The 14,564-nt window shown below is 36.1% G+C and overlaps 1 protein-coding gene across 8 annotated transcripts in view; it reads left to right on the top strand.

Moving 5' to 3' along the window:
* The window catches only part of SHPRH (SNF2 histone linker PHD RING helicase), an 80,951-nt gene that overhangs the window by 54,640 nt on the left and 11,747 nt on the right, over positions 1 to 14,564 (top strand). For all 8 annotated transcript variants that reach the window (XR_002726876.1, XM_023194768.2, XM_023194771.2 and 5 more), the window contains one exon: positions 1,199 to 1,387. Coding sequence is in view for 7 of the 8 variants with exons in the window: in XM_023194768.2 (XP_023050536.1) it covers positions 1,199 to 1,387 (189 nt within the window). In the remaining variant the exon portion in view is untranslated. The remainder of the gene's footprint in view (positions 1 to 1,198; positions 1,388 to 14,564) is intronic.

Genomic DNA, 14,564 nt, shown 5'->3' with positions numbered 1-14,564 from the left:
CCCGGCCAATAGTGGTTTTAAAACCAAGCTTATATACCTCAATTTCTCTTCTTTCAATGTGAATTCTTTTCCTAAGAGCATCTTAGTTGATTCAGCAAAGAACCTCAAGTGGGCCAGCCTCATACTTTCTTTCCATACATGTGCAAATCCTAAAAAAAAAAAAAAAAAAAGTAGCTTAACGATTTAAAAGTTTTGTGACTCAAAAGACAGTCAGTTTTTCTTATTGTTTTTACCAGATGAAAAAAGTTAAATCTACATTTCTAAGATGCCATAGCTTTTAGAACTTACACCTAGACTAAATCTATTGCTCTTTTACATCTCTCATTGCCAAAGAGGGCAAAAGTCTCCATGGTATGTTACAGAGATTCAGAGAGGATTATTTTATTTTTCCCAGATAGGACAAGGGGTTTCCTTAAAAATTTCTTTTTGGCCAAGTGTGGTGGCTCACACCTGTAATCCTATGCCAAGGCAGGTAGATCATGGGGTCAGGAGTTCAAGACCAGTCTGGTCAATGTGGTGAAACCCCTGTCTACTAAAAATACAAAAATTAGCCAGTCGTGGCAGCGAGCACTTGTAATCCCAGCTACTCGGGAGGCTGAGGGAGGAAAATCGCTTGAACCCTGGAGGTGGAGGTTGCAAGGTTGCAGTGAGCCAAGACTGCGTCATTTGCACTCCAGCCTGGGTGACAGACCGAGACTGTCTAAAAAATAATAATAATTTCTTTTTGGTTGTATTTTTTTAAAAATAACCAGAACCACTTTCAAAATAAATTTGAGATACTAACTAACCCATAATTATTTTCTATATAAGTGCTTTAATTGTGAAAATATAAATCTATTTTTTAAACTAAATGGAATATGTCGAGTATGATATTATCTCCAAATTAATATTCTGAGTCCCTCTGTTATATCTATTGTTAGAGTGCTGAAGGACTGATTTACGTTCTTCCCAAATACAGAAATGAGAACACCACCTTTCTACAATGACTATCATGTTCACTTTTAGGATGAACACAACTGAAGATTATGAAAGCTTACTTTGGAATAAAAAATTAAAGGCACAACTTGGTTTATCACAAAGAATATTAATGTCATAAAATTTTGGGGAAGAAAAATTGTGATTCTCTTCTCCTTTTGATATACTTCTAAGTTGTAAGGCATCTTTGATAGCACTAAGGCTTGTTCTGTTTTCTTTTTAGTGGGCAGTACTAACCTGTGGTCACTGTTTCTGCAATGAATGCATTTCTATAATTATTGAACAATACAGCGTGGGATCTCACAGAAGCTCCATTAAGTGTGCAATCTGCCGCCAGACCACATCTCACAAAGAAATCTCATATGTCTTCACCTCAGAGAAAGCAAACCAGGAGGAGGATATCCCTGTGAAGGTAAAGTAGGTCAGGAACACGTAGAAGCATAGGTAAGGCAACATAATATAGGAAGCAGTATCTGATTAAGAAAGCATGAACATCAGAACAAGCATGACAGTGAATAGGTAGATGCCACTGTTGTCCATAGATATACTGCCTGAAAGCCTCAGCTTAACCATCTAATTTTTTATTGTGAGAGGAACACAGAACGCTTATTCAAACATAATAGCGATAGTCATGTACACTGTGGCTAAAATGTAACAGCTTAAAATTCCAGTTTCCTATCATCCTCTATAATATTACTATCCACCACAAGTAGATAGAGGTCTGGTTACATTAGAGATTTATTTAAAGTAAGAGTTTTCCTCATTCTTTTACTCAGCCCTGGATCTAAGGAAAAAAGGATGTGTCTAAACAGAAGGATAAAATAAATTGGCTAATGAAAACAACTACAAGATAGATGTAATGTGCTTTTTAAACAGCATGGATTGCTATTTCAGGGTAAAGCCAAATTTTGGCTTTATTTTCCTAATTTTTTTCCATGCTTGATATCCAGATGAAATCTGTAATTGGATTTACTGCTTTTATGGGGTATTTAATAAAAAGCCAAGACTATTTTGTTCTTTCTTTTCCTTAAATATGCTTTTTTAATATTTTTTCTCTAACCAGACTTAAACAAAAGACACATCAGTATCTAAATGTAGTAGCAAATGTAGGCTTTAAGGAATAATCAGAGAATGAGAATTAGAGAATGGTGAGGTTGACTCTTAAGCAAGATGAAGTATTCTTTATTCCTTCTTCTGAGTTTTTGATACTCTCTTTTCACTTTTAAGTAATGTGTTTTGTAAGCAGAATCAGCTATAAGTTGAAATTCACTACCAGTAGTTAGGCAGTTATTAGGGTACCCTTCTCCCAAGAAAACTGTAGTTGCATTAAACAACTTTTAATTGCTCTTTTTCACTGTTATTTGAGTAAAACCTGCAAATATCAGTCATATTGCTCTTTAGTCTATTGGGATAAGCAGAATCCCACAGTTAGAATAAGCGTTCATCCATTCATTCCACACATACATATTGGACACAGGTGGTGTTCTAGGCCTCATAGACGCAGCATACACATAAATAAAACAGATATGGTTACTACTCTTGTGGAGATTGGTGAAGGAGTTTTAATTAGGGCAAGAATCACAGATGTTAACAAATAATATGTTATAATTGTGATAAGCACTACAAAAGAACAAAGCTGGAGGCATCACACTACCTGATTTCAAACTATACTACAAGACTACAGTAACCAAAACAGAATGGTACTGGTACCAAAACAGACATATAGGCCAATGGAGCAGATGATTTGGCAGATGGCAGCCAATGATTTGGGTGATGGCAGTAGAAATGGAGAGACGTGCGTATATTCTAGACGTGTTTAAAGTAAAGATAGTAAGAGAATGTTGGCAGCATTAGTGAAGGAGATATCGTAGATCACCCCTGGTTTCTGATGTGAATAAGCAGGTGGGTGATATAAGGCATTTGGAAGAAGATACATTTAGACATACCATATTTAAGGTGCCTAAGACATCCAAGTAGAACTATCCAGGAAAGTGTTGATATGTGGAGCTGGAGACACAAAATTCAGAGTCACTAACAGAAAAGTTTACTTCAGATCGCATCCTATGAAGTCCTTAACTTTAAAAGATTGAATCAAGTTGGGAGGGCTGGAAAATGAGAAGGAGCAACCAGGGACAGGCAATCCAGTGGGGTATGCTGGCAATAAAGGCCACAGGGAAGCTCTGCTTCGGTAAGGAGGCGGTAGTTCTGAAGGTGGATCAACTACAGTGTGGACTAGTTTGTCTAATGAGGTCACTGATGACTTTAGAAGGAGCTCTTTTAACACAAATGTAGAGGCAGAAAGCAGATTGGGAGGGATTGAGGGATGAGCAGGAAGTCAACAAGTACAAAAAATGCCCAACTGTTTCATAAATTTAACTGTGAGATAGAAGCAGAATTGTAACCAGAAGATATGAGTACAGAAAGACATCACTTTTTTTTGGTTGTTTTGTTTAAGACAAAAGATTCTTGAGCGTGTTTAATCTCCCGTGAAAAAAAAGGATAGACTGAAGATATAGGAGAAAGGATAATTTGTAATACAAGTTTCTTGAAAAGAAGGAGAATGTTGATGTATAGAAAGTAGAGGTTTCATTGAAGTCAAATATCTATTGAGCACAAAAGATATAAACATAGATGTTCTTATCTGAGAATGGGAAATCATAGTCATTCCAGAGAGGACAGGTCTGCCAGATGTGACTGTAGAAGTTAGGTAACTCAAGTGAGATGGAGAAGAAAAGATGCTAGAAGATTAAACAGTGAGACCTGAATTTTGGATGAGTTGTCCAGACAGACGGTATGTAATATCTAGAGTTGAGGTATAGAGTAAATTAGGCACCAAAGTTCTTAGTGAATGTAGGATAGGGTTCAGTAAATATAGCAAAGAGTAGAGTTGGGATAACTGGGCTTCAGGAGGCTCAAAAAATGGAATTTGTTATACCAATGAGAACTAATGCTCTGAAACCTGCGTTTGTGTACCAGCAGTCAAATGCAACACTCAAATCCTTCTTTCAAAAGGGCTGCTGAGAGACCAGTATGTTTAGAGGATAGCCAGGTTCTAATTAGAGCAGGGAAGTGAAGAGCAGTATTTCTACAAGAGGTAGAAAATATGAAACAATTTGTTTCATGATATACAAGTTCCAGGGGGTGCCAGCGAAAGGTGCAGCAGTGAAAGAAGAAAAGTGAGAGGGTGAACAAACAGGACGGAAGTGCAGAACAGTATGGGAGGAACAGAATAGGCAAGGATACGTCATGAGAGCATCATGACCTAAGGATCATCTAGTCCTGTTCCCTATCGGTGAATCCCCTGAATACATTTTACAGTCAGCCCTGTGTGTTTGTGGATATAGCCAACCATAGATCAAAAATATTTAGAAAAGGAAAAATTCCATGAAGTTCTAAAGAGGAGAACTTGAATTTGCAGCATGCTGAGTTTACGTTGAATCCACGCAAATGAAATGATGTGTAGGGATTACATGAGGTAATCTGGAGATGATTTAAAGTATACAGGAGGATGTGTGTATGTTATATGTAAGTACGACATTATTTTATACAAGGGCCTTGAGCATCCTGGGATTTTGATATCCACAGGGGTTTTGGAAGCAGTCAGTCCCTCACAGATACTGAGGGAGGACTGTATTTTTAAAGCAAATGCCTAAGAGTTACTGAATGAAGAAGTAGGTGACTTACGGTGCAGCCCTGAGTCATTTGACAGTTACTCTTTATCCTGCCTGCAACACTGAGAGCTACGCTCCTTCCCAGTCCCTCTCTCTGCCTTTCTTCCCACTCCTATAGTTTCTCCTTTCCTTCCCATAAAGATAGTCTTTCTTAGCCCTTCCTTTTTTCTCTTCATTCTCTTCCTCTGGCCACAGCATCTCAAGGGCCACAGATGGCCTTTGTGGCTAAGAAGAGGTGGCTCACCCTTAGGTAAAAGCATGCATCACAGTACAAGGAACTGGCATAAGAAAGAACTGCTGTGTCAGGTTTTGTGCAGAGAGGTTAAGGAAGTGATTGCTCTAGCTACCAGTAAACAGCACAACCTCTATGAAACTGAGTCATTGAGCCCATCAAATCCAAACACCTGTTTATTTTATGGCAACTTTCCTAGACACCCAGGATAGAGATTGGCACAGTTACATGTGCCGTGCTGTTGGAGCAGGGATATCAGTGTATAAATACTGTTTATTGTGCTCTCACTTCTCGCTGTCTTTCATGGGTATTGATGAACATGTGAATTAACTGAAGCATCTTTAAAAAAAATTAAGATTATAGAATTTACTAAAGATAATTTCCTTTTGATAAAAAGATGCACATGTAATTACATTTTCTTTTCTTGAACATAAGACTGAATATTGTATCATTGTGCGGGCAAGTTTTATCCCTCCTCGACGTCCTCACATTGCTTCATGCCATGTTTAGGTTGGCTCTTCGCTGCTTTTTCTGTTACCATTTGTGTCTGCCACATTTGCCTTGTGCTTCCTGTCTCTTCTTCTGACTTCTGTCACATTTCTGCCCTGTTGTCTGTCATGTCCTCCTTGAAACATCTGCTTATTATATTCTGAGACTTCACCCCTCTCTTGTGACTCTTTGAAACTTCCGCATAAAAGGTCATATTGCCTATTTTGGATTTGTATGTAAATAAAGATGGCTGTGTGTAAATAATTAAGGCATTATTTTCAAATTTTAGAACTACTAGTTCCAATTATTTCTAAACTTTTTATATTATTGTTGATTATCAAATCCCTGATCATTAACAAACAATACTGAGGAGTAATTTTTTATTTAATTGAAATGTTTATATTTTCTGAAATATGAAATTTATTTCTGAAATGGTTATTTCACTGTATTTATGTCAAGATTCTCAGACACAGCAAACCATATATCATGCATAATGCTTAATCATATAGCTGTTTTGTGGATAAAAGATATTTGGAAAACATAAAACTACTATTTATTAGTAGTAGACATTTTTAAGTAGTATTTCTTGGAAAGAAGAGATTTTACAATGTAAGGAATGCTATTGATTGACCATAGATACAAAATGAATACTAGGATCACAAATGTCCTGTTTGGTGGATACACTTAAGTTGAAGACCATTTCTTCCCCAGCAACAGTGTGACAGTATTCCTAAATGACCTTTGGAACCTAGTGGGCATCTCACAAAGTAAACAAAATTCCCCTTGCAAGTTCTGACAACTGCCAGGCATTTTGGATGGTGAAGTGGGCCTCCTGGCAGAACATATGGCCCATGTGTCTTGTTCCCTGTGTCTTATGTTTGGCTAGGTTTCATACAAAGCGTTTTGCCAGTGGAAACCCTGACCCTATAATGAACAAGAGTCTTGAATAATAAGAAATTTCTGTCCGGGAGAAAATAGACATAACCACTACGTAGATACAGTGACAGCAATACAGCACCCTCTCCACCCACCACATACTACACAATTGCTTCTCTTGTCAAACTTTTAAGTATCTCACCATCAACTGGCCTGCTTTTTAAGATAAATATTTTTGTTCATTCTCTACCTCCATAAACTTTGACTCATTAGACCTGGATGTGGTCCAGAAATCTGCATTTTTAGCAAGCAAATATCTTAATAATAGAGATATCTTATATGGCCTGTTTGTAGAAAAAAAAACTCTGTATCTCTACATTCCAACTGACAGAGAAGCCTAGCCATACTATGTGTAGAATTCTACATGTGGAATCCTGTTCTGTTCTTTTTTAATTTGAATCTTTGTTCAGTTAATTTAAAGATCATTTGTGACATCTGTCTCACACTTTTAAAATATAATTAAAATAAACATCTGAGTGGAAAAAAATGGATTATGAAATTCTGACTGAGTTTAAAATAGGAATAAAATAATTTGGTAAATATAATCCAGAAATGATTATATTTAAATATATTTATCTAAATATTCTTATATAAGACAAGTTTTGTATAACATGAACATTAACTGGTAAATTTGGAATGCAGTTGTATATTTTTTGTTAAAATATGTTATGACTAAATATAATTGCAAAAAAAAAATACCATTTCTCTTTCTGTTCACTGGCCAAGTTAATACATGTAATTCTGAACTGTTAGCCTCATGTTAAAGTTATCCATAGCTTTCAATAAATTGAACACACAGTAGAGACTTCTAAGATATAAACTAAAAGTTATCTTTATGAAATTATCTTTATGAAAACATCATTTGTAGAGTGTAAACTCTATTAAAAGGTAGAGGACTTTTCATGAGGTAGGGATGTTGTTTTATTCACTATTTTATATGAGGCATTTGGAACAATACCTGGCATATAATAGACACTCAGTAAGTATTTGAGTGCATGGATGGATAACAATTGAATAGTCTGTATACCTAGTAACCCTAAGAGCCTTTGTATCCAAATAAAATTCTTAACTTTTTTTCCATTGCTAACTTACATCTTTGAAATAATTATGCAAAATGTTTAAAATAACAGGATAATATTTTTGTGGCCTAATACACTTGTAAGATTTTCCATAGCCTAGACATAATTTCCATTGAGCTTTATTCAAATATCATGTGAATGCTTGAAGAACCCAGTACTTGCCCTACGCATGTGCTTGAAAAGTATTTCCCCTTGGTAGCACCAATCATACAAGCTTCATAACTGCACTCAATTGTATCTGTGGCCAACAGTATGGGTTTTTAGCATGGTCAACAGGTACAGACAGAAATAAAACAATGTTAACTGATCTTAACTCAGCTGAACCTACTATGGACAACACACACACATTGAAGGAGTTAGCTCTATTTCAAAAAGAAAAGTCCAGAATAAAAGTAACAGAAGTCAGAAAATACCAAAATAGGAAATAACTTGACTAACAGTCCTCTCAATATAAAACTTTTTTGGAAGTTTTTCCTATATATTTGTGTGTATTTCATATGTATGAATACATATATTAATTAATATATATAAAATATCTAAAGATACAGCCTGCTTGTTGACATAAAGTAGTCTCCAAACAAGAATGTTCTCTCTTTTGTTTGATTAAAAAAATAAGACTGGGCCAGACGCAGTGGCTCCAGCCTGTAATGCCAGCACTTTGGGAGACTGAGACGGGCATATCACGAGGTCAGGAGATCGAGACCATCCTGGCTAACACGGTGAAACCCCATCTCTACTAAAAAAATACAAAAAACTAGCCGGGCGTGGTGGCGGGCGCCTGTAGTCCCAGCTACTCAGGAGGCTGAGGCAGGAAAATGGCGTGAACCTGGGAGGCGGAGCTTGCAGTGAGCTGAGATCTGGCCACTGCACTCCAGCCTGGGCGACAGAGCGAGACTCTGTCTCAAAAAATAAATAAATAAATAAAATAAGACTGAGTGTATTCATCATCTTCATTGCATTGACTTTACTCTGATGTTCTTGAGGAGTCAGCAGCAACTTTAGCTCTTAATTTTACAAATGGAGCTGAGCATGACCATGGGAATCCACAGGTCCTGCACAGAAAAAGAGGTGGCAGAAAGATGTGGGCAGATGAGGTAAATAGAAAAAATAGAAAATGGCAAAGGAAAAGGAAGAACTAGATTGGTGACAAAGGGATATATTGAGTAACAAGCTCTTAATTCAGGGTGATGGATTGCCAAGCCCTGTTTCAGATAGTGCTCCAGTATTTACTTTTCTCATAGAGTCATTGAAGCGAAATACAAAACAACAATACCTTCCTAGTCACTGAGCATTATTTTTCTTTTATATGTGTAAATCAAGTGCAAGTAGCCCTTTGCTGCTGCAGCAGAGAACTCTCATATGTGTTCCCATTCCTTTCCTTTCTCCCTTAAGTAAGGAATCTCAGTAGATAGGTTATGGACATGAATCGAAATAGAGTAAAGCCAGGCTATAGTGTATCTTTCTACACCAATACTCAGATTTTCACTATTAATGTTGCACCCTCTTTTTTCCGCAATAATAAGTCTTCAGTGCATGAAAAGCACTTCATCCCTTTGAAATTGCATCAGTAAAATAGTTCATCTCATTCTGGAGGGGAGAGGATTAAAATCTAGATCAGATGCTATTTGGTTACTTTATTAGAAGAATTTTTTCAGTCTACTGAACATACGGCAAAGAAACAAAACTGAATTTTCTGTCATTTTAACACATTTAACAACTTTTAATTCAAAGGTTAGGTTCTCCACATTTTACAACAGGAGGCTGCAACTATAGAACACCTTATTCCAATGAGACTTAACTCTGATAAAAACAAGTTAGTGGCACCTGTTAGAGCAAATAAGAAGCCACATGACATTTCTGATCTTGAGTTGTGTTACTAAGTGACTTCCAGGCCAAACTTCATTGGAAAGATTCTGTATTGGCCTTTGGTGCTATTGGGTCTCTACTGTTTTTTCACTGTGTTGACTTCCTGCCCCAAATTCTGGAGCTTTAACTTTGCACTTTATTTTCCAGAAAGTGAAAGACTTCACTTTACTTCACTTCTTTATTTTTAAACATTTTAGTTCTCCTGGCTGCTGACTTTGTATCTTGAGTAGAAAACCAGGAGAGATAACAGCCTTGAACTGACTGGGAACACTTTGTATGTCTCCCATCCCAGTTTTCTAGTTGACCTTAGAGAGAATTAGTGCCTTGGAGAGAAGAATGACAAAGATACAGTCAGTGAGGGTACAGGAGAGAAGCTGTGTCCTTACTCCAAAACTGGGCCTTGGTCATTAATGTTTCAGAAACATGAAGGAAAAGCAAACATTAAGCACAAAGTTAGGATTAGGAGGTATGTGTGTGTGCTGAAGAGACTAAGAAGAAAGGATGGGAGTAAGGAAAGGGATAATAATGTCAGAAGAGGACAGAGGTGCTTATAGTTAAGTACAGCTTTATCAGCCTAATATATTAAGAGATTATCTAGCAGGTTTGTGGGATTTCTCTTCCCATGTACACTCTTCCCTAATGCATGACATTCCCTAATGCATAGCATAGTATGCATCCCTAATGCATAAGCAAAGCTTAACTTTGCATCTGTTTACTGCTGTAGCTAAATAATGAGTTTGCCTGAGGCTACCAGTTTACCTGTCTTGAGAATGTTCATACTGTGTTAACAGCTTATACAGGAATAGATTGGTATCCACATTTCCTTTTGTTACTATTTTGCTTTTTTGCAAGCAACCTTGCCTGTATGTAACCCATTCCCTTTTTCCTGTGTTAATCTTAGTTTTTTTTTTTTTTTTTTTTTTTAACAATGTGAATATTTACTTTCTATAGCAGTAACCACATTGAGTAGTCTTCTCAGAAGCTGGCAGATTTGAACCCAAGTTTATTTACATATTTAAGATAGAAGAAACATGAAAAAGAGCAGTAGAATGTGTGTAGTGCTCATTGAGGCAGTATAAAGCATTCATTTCAATTGCCAAACCAGCAGATAAACCATCCTTTTATGTTTTTCTCCATATTCTGTAACACGCGTTAGAGTGTTATGTATTTGGAGACAAGGGAGTGTGTTTTTTCATCCAGTTCCTCATATAGTTCTTTGTTAACTCCGAGTGAAAAATTGTATATATTTGTGGTAGTATACAACATGTTTTAATATATGTAGATATTATGGAAGGATTGAATCAAACTAATTAACATATCCATCACTTCACATACTTAACCAATTTTTGTGATAAGAACATTTAAAATCTGCCTTCTTAGCAGTTTTCAAGTACAGTTGGCCTCCCATATTTGCAGATTCTGCATCAGCAGATTCAGTTAACCGCAGATAAAAAATACTCAAACCCAGCAACAATAAAAAATCACGATACAACATATTTAAAAAACAAATATTTAGAAGACACTATAATTATTTACATAAGAGTTACATTGTATTAAGTATTGTAAGTAATACGGAGATGATTTTAAAGTATACAGAAGGATGTGTGTAGGCTATTATGTAAACACTGCCATTTTATGTAAAGCACTTAGCATCTGCAGATCTTGATATCCAGTGGGAATCCTAGAACTCCCCATGGATACCAAGGGACAGCTGTAAACAATACATTATTATGTACTATAGTCATCATGCTGTACAGTAGATCTTTAGATCTGTTCCTTCTGTCTAACTAAAACTTTGTACCGTTTAACCCACTCCCTTCCCCAACAAACTCCAGCCTCTGGTAACCACCGTTGTGCTCTCTGCTTCTGTGAGTTCAATGTTTTAGATACCACATGTAAGTGAGATCATGCAGTATTTGTCTTTTCTGTGCCTGGTTTATTTCAGTTAGCATAGTGTCTTTCAGGTACATAGATGTTATCTCACCAGACAGGATTGATTTACTTTTAGGTAAAAACATATTCCATTGTGTATATATACCCTGTTTTAAAATTTATTCATCAGTGCATGGACACTTACATTGATTCCATGTCTTTGCTACTGTGAATAATGCTGAAATTAACTGGAGAATGCAGATATCTCTTCCACGTGCTGATTTAATTTCCCCTGCATATATACCCAGAAATAGAATTGCTGGATCATAGAACTATCATGTGATAGTTCTATTTTTAATGTATTGAGAAACCTCTTTACTGTTTTCCAAAATGGCCCTACTAATTTGTATTCGTACCAGTAGTGTACAGGGGTTTCCTTTTTCTCCACCTTCTCACAAATACTTATCTCTTGTCTTTTTTATAATAGTCATTCTAACAGGAATGAGGTGTGTATCTCGGTGTGGTTTTAATTTGTATTTCCCTGATGATTAGTGTTGTTGAGCACCTTTTCCTATACCTGTTACCTACTTGTATGTCTTCTTTTGAGTAATATCTTTTCAGGTCCTTTGCCGATTTTTTACTCAGGTTGTTTTCTTGCTCTTGAGTTTTTTTGAGTTTCTTATATATTTTGGATAATAACTCCTTATCACATGTGTGGTTTGCAGATATTTTCTCCTTTGCTGTAGATTGCCTTTTAATTATTTCCTCTGCTGTGCAGAAGATTGTTACTTTAATGCAATCCTATTTATCTTTTTGCTTTTCTTGCTTGTGTTTTTTGGGTCGTATCCAAAAATGCTTTACCAAGATCATTGTCAAGTAGTTTGTAGTTTTGGTTCTTATATTTAAGTCTTTAATCCATTTTGAGTTGATTTTTATATATGGGGTGAGATAAGGGTCCAGTTTTATTCTTCTGCATGTGGATAACTGGTTTTTTCAGCACAGTTTATTGAAGAGACTGTGTTTTCCCCATTGTGTGATCTTCTTATGTTTGTTAAAGATTGATTGACTGTGTATGTGTGGGTTTATTTCTGGGCTGTCTCTCCTGTTCCATTGGTCTGTATGTCTGTTTTTATTTCAGTAGCATACTGTTTTTATTACTGTAGTTTTATAATGTGTTTTAGAATCAGGGAATGTGATATCTCTAGCTTTTTGCTCAAGATTGCTTTTGTTATCCAAGGTCTTTCATGGTTCCATATGAATTTTAGAATTGTTTTTTTCTATTTATCTTTGTCTGTTTTATGTTGCCATAGCAGAATATTTGAGACTGGGTAATTTATAAAGAAAAGGAGTTATGGCCAGATACGGTGACTCATGCCTATAATCTCAGTGCCTTGGGAGGCCGAGGCAGGAAGATCACTTGAGGCCAGGAGTTCAAGACCAGCCTGGGCAACATAATAAGACTCTATCTCTATGAAAAAAAAAAAAAAATTCAAACTAGCCAGGCATGGTGATGCACACCTGTAGTCCCAGCTACCCGGGAGACTGAGGTGGGAGGATCACTTGAGCGCAGGAGTTCAGGGATGCAGTGAGCTGTAATTACACCACTGCACTCCAACCAGGGTGACAGCACAAGACCCTGTCTCAAAAAGAAAAAGAAAGAAAAGAAAAGAGAAAGTGTACTCCTTTTTCTGTAGGCAGGGAAGTTGAAGGAGATTGCCCTTCTGGTGAGGGCTTCCTTGTTACATGATAACACGGCGTAAGTCACAGGGATAGCAGACGGGTACAAAGAGAGAGCAACAAACAGGAGGAGGAAACTTACGTTATAACAGCCCGCCCTCACAGGAGGCACTGAGATTGTGTTTTGCTGATCTTAGAGGAAAAGCTTTCAGCTTTTCACCACTGAGTATGTTGCTAGCTGGTAGGCTTGTACATTCATGGCCTTTATTGTTTTGAGGTATGTTCCTTCTATACGTAAGTTGTTGAGAGTTTATTAAAGTATGTTGAATTTTATCAGATATTTTTTCTGCAAATACTGAGATGATCATTTTTTTCCTTTATTCTGTGGTGTATCACATTTATTGGTTTGCATATGTTAAACCATCCTTGCATGCCAGAGATGAATCCCTGTTGATCATGGTGAGTGCTCCCTTCTAATGTGTTGTGGGATTTGGCTTCCTAGTATTTTGTTGAGGATTTTTGCATGTTTTCATCAGAGATACTGGTCTGTAATTTTCTTATAGTATTGTTGTCTGACTTTGATATCAGAGTACTTCTGGTCTTGTAAAATGAATTAAGAATATTCTCTCTTCAGTTTTTTAGAAAAGTTCAAGGAAGATTGGTATTAGTTCTTCTTTAAATGATTGTTCGACTTTACCAGTGAAACCACTAGTTCCTATGCTTTTCTTTGATGGGAGACTTTTTATTACCAACTCAATCTCCTTACTACATACTGGTCTATTCAGATTTTCTATTTCTTTGTGATTCAGTCTTGGTAGATTGTATGTTTCTGGGAATTTATCCATTTCTTGTAGATTTCCTGATTTGTTGGCATATAGTTTTTCCTAAGTCTCTTATGATTTTCTGTATTTCTATGGTATCAGTTTTAATGTCTCTTCTTTCATTTATAATTTTTTAATTTCACTCTTATTTTTTCTTAGTGTGCCTGAAGGGTTGTTCATTGTGTTTATGTTTTCAAATAACCAACTAATGATTTCATTAGTCTTTTCTATATTTTTTTTTTTCCGTTCTCTATTTCATTTATTTCTGCTCTGATTTTTATTATATCCTTCCTTCTGCTGACTTTCGGCTTACTTTGCTCTTCTTTTTCCAGTTCCTTGTGGTGCAACATTAAGTTGTTTATTTGGAACATTTCTCTTTTTTTATGTAGTTGTTTATTTCTATAAGCTTCATTATTAGAACTGCTTTTGCCGAATTCCCATACCTTTTATTATGTTGTATTTCCATTTTCATTTGTCTCAAGATATTTTTAATTTTTCCTTTTAATTGCTTCATTGATCCATTGAATGTTCAAGAGCATGTTATTTAATTTCTACATTTTTGTTATTTTTCCAAAATTCCTCCTATTGTGGATTTCTAGTTTCATTCGATTGTCAGAGAAGATACTTGATGTAATTTCAGTCTGAATTTGTTTTCAAGACTTGTTTTGTAGCCTAACATTTTCTGCTAGGAAAGTAGGAAGTAACTAGACTAGGACAAAATGTTTCAGAACTGTAGCATTTGGAAGGGATCATTGAGCGCTACCACTGAACTGGCCAGTCGTTGATAAAAGTGAATGCTCTGTTCTTTTCCTCCATAGAGATAGCACTACAGTGCTAGGAATGTTGGTTATAAAAAAATTATTCTACTTTTTTTTTTTTGAACTTTTAGTAAGAAACATTAATTGGTGGAAGGATTCATAGTTATCCTGGTATTTCACTTGAAATA

The sequence above is a fragment of the Piliocolobus tephrosceles genome, chromosome 5 (genome assembly GCF_002776525.5).
Source record: "Piliocolobus tephrosceles isolate RC106 chromosome 5, ASM277652v3, whole genome shotgun sequence".
Lineage (NCBI taxonomy): Eukaryota > Metazoa > Chordata > Mammalia > Primates > Cercopithecidae > Piliocolobus > Piliocolobus tephrosceles.
The sequence above is the reverse complement of the archived record's forward strand: the minus strand, read 5'-3'. Positions and strand labels throughout refer to the sequence as shown.